Source organism: Gigantopelta aegis, chromosome 14, assembly GCF_016097555.1.
Source record: "Gigantopelta aegis isolate Gae_Host chromosome 14, Gae_host_genome, whole genome shotgun sequence".
NCBI classification, from domain to species: Eukaryota; Metazoa; Mollusca; class Gastropoda; order Neomphalida; family Peltospiridae; genus Gigantopelta; species Gigantopelta aegis.
The window spans coordinates 59,253,114-59,260,563 of record NC_054712.1 but is presented as its reverse complement, the minus strand read 5'-3'; the positions used below and the strand labels follow the sequence as shown (position 1 = coordinate 59,260,563).

The 7,450-nt window shown below is 37.1% G+C and overlaps 1 protein-coding gene across 1 annotated transcript in view; it reads left to right on the top strand.

Moving 5' to 3' along the window:
• The first annotated feature begins 2,274 nt into the window (after positions 1–2,274).
• Positions 2,275–7,450, top strand: part of LOC121388633 — a 36,820-nt gene continuing 31,644 nt past the window's right edge. The window contains exon 1 of the mRNA XM_041520055.1: positions 2,275–2,408. Coding sequence (XP_041375989.1) covers positions 2,295–2,408 — 114 coding nt within the window. The 5' untranslated portion in view covers positions 2,275–2,294. The remainder of the gene's footprint in view (positions 2,409–7,450) is intronic.

Sequence of the window (7,450 nt, the reverse complement as noted above, 5' to 3'; positions counted from 1 at the left end):
TGTGACTAACATGACTGACGTCATGATGGGAAGAACCGTCGCTACGGAATAATGTTTACTAAACAACCAATTTAGTCTATAACGCAGAAAAAAAAAGTAAATAAATAAATAAATGGAGGGCCTGTTTTATATTAATTTGATATCCAACTAGGGTAGGGGGCAATGCATACATAAACTTCAAACTTTGGGGGTGCCAGGGAGGGGGCTGGGGAGTCCCCCCAGATCCAGCTTCCGACGCATTTTATTTATATGTATTAATAAGTAATATTGTTTTTTCTTTGAACAAATAGTACTAAATAATATTATTTTTTTTAAATTTTTTTATTATATGTATTAATAAGTAATATTGTTTTTTCTTTGAACAAATAGTACTAAATAATATTTATTTTGGAACTTTGTATAACATTCTAATGGGGCCGTCCAATAATTACGTAATGCTTTTGGAGAGGGGTAGCATGGGGAAAGTTAACGAAACGTTATGGGTGGGGGGGGGGGGAGAGAGAGAGAGAGGGAGGGAGGGAGGGAGGGAGTCAAAAAATGGTATTAGTCAATATACCTACTATATTTTGTTATTTTAATTAACAATATTTCCCCCCATGCTTTCTCCATCAATCACTGTTTTCCCCCACCACCTTTATTTTATATTTGCCTATCATCCCAGTGTGCCCCCTCCGTAGGGCGGGGGAGGAAGGCTGTGCCCATCACTCGAAAATATACGGATTTGTTTTGTCCTATTCTAAAAAAAAAAAAAGGAAAAAAATATTGCGTACAGTACATCTCTCACTAGAGGCTGTGCCCCCCCCCCCCCACCCCACCCCATTAGCGATTGTGACACCCCACTCCAGATACGTACCTTTCCTACAGCCCATCCCTACCAACCTCATACACCTTACCCCTAACCCAAACAAAAAATACTAAAATGAAAGGAATGTTTGTTTACTGACACCCAAGTACAAGTTTGTTTTAACGATACCACGAGAGCACATTGATTTATCAATGAATTTATTATTAATCATCGGCTATTGGATGTCAAACATTTAGTAATTTCGACATTAAGTCTTAAAGAGGAAACCCGTTGCTTTTTTTTTTAGTAGTAGTATTTGATAGGTGGTGCATTGGCTGGAACAAAAAATCGCCCAATAGGTAAATTTATGTACCCTGATCTATATATCTATAGATCAGACAGAGAGAGACAGACAGAAAGACAGACAGACAGACAGACAGACAGACAGACAGACAGACAGACAGACAGACAGACAAGACAAGACAAGACAAGACAAGACAAGACAAGACAGACAAGACAGACAGACAGACAGACAGACAGCGAGAGAGAGAGAGAGAGAAAGAGACAGAGACAGAGACAAAGAGAGAGAGAGAGAGAGAGAGAGAGAGAGAGAGAGAGAGAGAGAGAGAGAGGGGAGAGGGAGGGTGAGGGCAGAGAGGGAGGGAGAGGGAGGGAGGGAGGGAGAGAGACACACACAGAGAGACAGAGACAGAGAGAGATTGTGTGAGAGAGAAATAGAGAGACCGACCGACCGACAGACAGACAGACAGATAAAGTTTGTTTTATTTAATGACACCACTAGTTAGAACACATTGATTAATTAATCATCGGCTATTGAATGTCAAACATTTGATAATTCTGACATGCACTCAGAGGAAACCCTTTACATTTTTCCTAATATAGCAAGAAATCGTTTATATGCATTTTGTATGTTAAAGTCTTAACTTTGTTTTGTTTAACGACATCACCAGAGCACATTGATTTATCAATGAATTTATTAATCATCGGCTATTGGATGTCAAACATTTGGTAATTTCGACATTAAGTCTCAGAGAGAAAACCTGTTGCTTTTTATTAGTAACAAGGGATATTTTATATGGACCATACCACAGACAGGAAAGCACATACCACCGCCTTTGACCAGTTGTGGTGCACTGGTTGGAACGAGAAAAAAATCAGTTCAATGGATCCACCGAGGTTGTTTAAAAAGTATGCGATTATATAGATTAATAGAAAAACAACATCAGTGTAGTACAACAATTTTTATTTTAAATAATATAATGCATTACTAAAAATGGTTAGGTGTATAGTAAACACATTTAAGAGTGAAAGAAATTAGCCGGAAAAATACGCAATTGAACGAAGTTTTCCGATTGAAAATACTTTTTAACTGGTTTTCTGTTGCCTGCATTTATACATTTGTTACGGCTAAGCGTACCATCGATAGAATTAAGTTACATGTATTTTGAGTTAAGTGTCAAATGGCGGGTGTTTGTGAAAAACAAATTGCATGATGTACAAAAAAGACAAGAAGAGAAAAGGTTTAACGAAAGAATGGATAGTGGCATTTATCACAAGCAATGGTGCTAATACAAAGATACCTCACATAGTTAAGGTGTTGAAGGTGAGCTTACCAAAAATTCCGTATATGTGTATGTAAATTCGTGACACTGACAATCATCGCTTGATTATTAATAACCAGTTACTGCAATAACCAGCATGAGTTCGGGTCGAACTCTTTCGTACCAGAATGTTTTTAAAAGGCTATTGTCAATAATTCCTATTTAGCTTTAGCCCAAATAACTACGGTCGACGACAGTCACTTTTTCATAAGGGACCAAAACCGTACCGGTTCTGCACAGAACGTTCATACACAGGGCGGTCTATAGTATACGCTGTGCACAGTGAACGGTTACTAGTTGCCGCACAGGAAGTTTGTCTACATGTGTACTGAGATATAAGGGGGAAGTCAGTAATAATAAAGAAAATATATGTATACACCCACACATGCTAGGTGACCCGTGAACAGTAAATCGGGACACAGTAATGTAAGTAATGTATATATACTATAGAGGTTTCTCCAGCTGAAGGAAAAAGGGCACTTTTAGGTAGTACTAAACCATATAACTTCCAGCTGGGTCAAAGTTCGAGGTGCCCCCATGTTTTGACAGAGCGGTTAAGATCACAAGTCCTGTCATTGGTGATAAATATGAGTGTGTTGGTTGTAAAAAAAAAAAGTTTCATCTGGGCAAAAATGTATACAATTTTATTTCATCTAGTACCACTGTCAAGTAACCTTGTGCTTGAAACATATGGGGTACCTGTAAAAAAAGGTACTCAATTTTTTTTGCGGAACTAGGGTAGTCATAAACGCTACCAGTTACCTCTCAAATGAGCAGCTTCACCCCCATTTTTTTTTCTGATTCAATTTACGGTTGAAGGTGGTAGTATTTATATCTGTGGTGTATATGTCGATTGATACGCTGCATGTATGAGTTATAGCGTTGTCTATGGGATTTGATTTGGTGGTATACACCCTATGAACTAAAACAATGAGAAGAAAAAAGGTCGAGTTAAAAGTTAAAATTTGTTTTGTTTAACGACACCACTAGAGCACATTAATCATCGGTTATTGGATGTCAAACATTTGGTAATTTTGATGTATAGTCCTTGAGAGCGGGAACCCGCTACATTTTGTTCCATTAGTAGCAAGACTTAGATCTTTTATATGCACCATTCCACACAAAAGGTCAAGTTAGTATATATATTTTTTTATAACTAGCCTACATAGCTCTTTAAAACAATTTCAGTAGGCCTATGCCATATCAATTTTATTTCTTGGTAATGTTTTAAGTTATAAAATTATGCTGGTTTTTTTTTACCTACCCACCATGTTCTTGCATTCATAATAAAATAATTTCACTAAATACTATTCTTAGAACTTTATATTGATAACATTGACAAATCTCATAATCGCTTTTTACAATCGATCGTATAGTTAAGACGTTTTTAATCCCTGATATATCGCAATGTCAGTGGATCAAACCAAAGTGCTCCTTGAAATGATCGCGAAATCAAAGGTGAGAAAATGCAGACGATATCAGCCGAACCCGTTTGACTACTCCCGCTTGTCACTGCGCAGCTAACATCCTTTGAAAATCCTTTCTTCTTTTACGCATTCGAGTATGAGAAAGGCGTTTAATATAAAATTAATTTCCCTTATGTAAAGACTAAAATACAAATATTCCAGCAATTATGACATGGCAAACGCAATCAATATTTATGCAGTGTTGACAAAGCAACAAGCACGGCTATTTTTAATCACATTTATTCCACCTTCTATATATGCAATGTAGGGGCCTAGTTGAAATATTTTTCATGTGTAAACTATATTGTATACAATATACAGAAAAATATACTAGTTTATTCGTTGGATCAATCTAACTATTCATACTATTATTCAAGAAAATCAGAAAGCTGAAGACGTTTTAACAGTTGTACAATATTGAGTTTGCCAAAGTGAAGTGTACAAAATCTGAGGACCATGAACCAGTGGTGGAGGAAATTCTGACTCATCTCTTGTGCATACCAGAAGTCATGTAGGTAACAGTGTACAAGTCTACTGAATTCATTACATAAACCCCTGCGTGTGCTGTAACCTCACCGTGGTGCAGAGGTGTAACATTCTCTTTGAGAATGGCCAATACAGCACAAAATTGAAGTTTTGAGTAAAATTCAGTATCCGTAAAATTCTGTGATATTTGTGTTTTTTCACAGTTCTTTACACTGTTTTTAAGTCTTGAATTTTTATATTGATGTTGATCATCTCTTTATTTATTTGCATTACCATAGTTTGACACCCAATAGATGACGTATTTTTCATGCTAGGGTGTCGTTAAACATTCATTCATTCATTCATTACATAAAAGCACTGTTTTAACGGGAGGGTGGGTCTGTTACTGGTCCATGTTTGTTGCATAACTACATTAAATAGGTGATATTTTCACACACACTCTCTCTCTCTCTCTCTCTCTCTCTCTCTCTCTCTCTCTCTCTCTCTCTCTCTCTCTCTCTCTCTCTCTCTCTCTCTCTCTCTCTCTCTCTCTATATATATATATGACAGGCCCGTAGGCTTTGTGAGTGGTGGGGGGGGGGGGGGCGCACTGATGGAACAGGTACAAACTTTATATCAGATTTTGGTTATAATGGCAAACATCAATGTGATAAAAAAAAAAAAAAGGCTCACAAGTAGGGCACGTGCCCCACTCACCCCACCCGGTTCCTACGGGCCTGTATGATAGAAAGAAATAAGGGATTACATAAAGTAGTGACAACTAATAATCATCCAGTGTTGTTATGTTAGGTACAGGCTTGACAGGCTTGTTACAAATATCCAATACACCCAACATTGATCTTACACAGATATCACTCCTCTTTTAGTAATAGTGAATTAAATTTGGTCTACAAAAACGACGTGTTCCCTTATTTCTTTCTATCGGTGTGTGTCTATACATGGTAGACAAACGTTTATATTGTCTAAAGTTAGCTCATTGAAATGTATGATAATATTGATATATCTGTAGGTCTATAGTGACAGTAAAAGACTGATATAAACTGACAAAACACAACCAGTATCACACATAATGAACGTACTGGGTAGCGCCGTCCCATGTAGCATTGACTGCAATGACCCATATACGTCACATGGCCTATAGCCTACAACAGACCGTGCTGTGTAGAGCCGACGCTACACAGGGCGGTAAGCTTTTGGATACATATCCACTTTTTGCGTCTTTGTTTTGGCTTCATAAAATCATACACAATAAATGTAGCATATCTTACTGTAATTTCACTTGAAATTCATATTTCGTAAAAGGTACAATTTTTTAATCGCAAAATTTTCTTTAAACACATTCAAGTGCATTAGTAGCAATTTTGTATTGGCATTTTCCCAGCATTATTAAAATGGAAAGGTCATGTTTATGGTTATTGTAAGGAGATGCAAAGTGATGTCATTGGAATACTGACGTCATTCAAATTAAAAAGGGGCGAGTGGTAAAGCGTTCACTTGAGGCACTGTCAGTCTAGGATCGATCCCTGTCACTGGACCCATTGGGCTATTTCTCGTTCCAGCCAGTGTTCCACAACTGGTGTAACAAAGGCCATGGTATATACTATCCTGTCTGTGAGATGGTGCATATAAAAGGTCCCTTGCTGCTAATTGAAAAGAGTAGCCCATGAAGTGGCAGCAGCAGGTTTCCTTTCTCAATATCTGTGTGGTCCTTAACCATATTCCTGATGCCATATAACTGTAAATAAAATGTTTTTAGTGTACCATTAAATAAAACATAATTCCTTCTTCTTCAAATAAAAAATTAGCTATATTATTACAATGCTTTCCCACATTAAAATAAAAACTGGTCTATTACACATGTAACCTTGACCCGTGTCAGATTTCTATAACAAGCAGACAACACTGTTTACAGGTTGGTATTTTTTAATTTTTCATAATTCTGGACAAAATATTAATTTTAAGTTTTAAAAGATGAAAGAAATGTTTTATTTATTGTGTACTAAGCCAAAACAAGGGTTTGAAAAAGTGACTGTCATCGACCTTAGTTCATCAAGGTTAACCTGGAGGTAGTACTAAACCAAATAACTTCTGGCTGGGTCAAAGTTCGAGGTGCACCGAACTTTTGATAGAGAAGTGAACACCACAAGTCCTGTGATTGGTTATAAATGTGAGTGTGTTGGTTGTAAAAAAAATTAGTTTCATCTAGGCAAAAAATGTATGCAATTTTATTTAATTTAGTACCACTGTGTCAAGTAGCCTTGTGCTTGGAACATGTATGGAGTACCTGTAAAAAAAAGTACTCAAATTTTGTGCGGAACTAGGGTAGTCATAGACGCTACCCGTTATCTCAGAAATGAGCAGCTTGACACCCACTTTTTTTGTGATTCACTTTAAGGGTGAGGGGTGGTAGTATTTATATCCGTGGCGTTTATGTCGATTGATATGTTGCAGGTAGGAGTTTTAGCCACATATGTTACTATTGTCGTCTATGGGATTTGATTTGGTAGTATACACCCTGGAGTGCATGTGTTTGCACTTCAGGTTAACCTTGATGAATTACCCAAATAGTTATTTATTTGTTTTCCAAGTTGCACACAAAAATAAGTATCTTTTTTGTTGTTATTTTTAAAACACTTACTTTTCTTCTGAAAGAAAGTAATGTTTTATTTAACAATGCACTCAACACATTTTATTTATGGTTATATGGCGTCAGACATATGGTTAAGAACCACACAGATATTGAGAGAGGAAACCTGCTGTTGCCACTTCATGGGCTACTCTTTTCGATTAACAACAAGGGATCTTTTATATGCACCATCCCACAGACGGGATAAAACATACCATGGCCTTTGATATACCAGTCGTGGTGTACTGGCTGAAGGAGAAATAGCCCAATGGGCCCACCGACGGGGATCGATCCCAGACCGACCATGCATCAAGCGAGCACTGTACCCCTGAGCTTTTAGGATGGTTATAATCACTGTCTGCCATTAGAGACAATTCTATAAACCAAAATTTAAATGTGGCTTTTTTTTGGTGTAAATAGTCATCTATATGTGATTTTTTTTTTTATCAGCGATATTTCACAAATA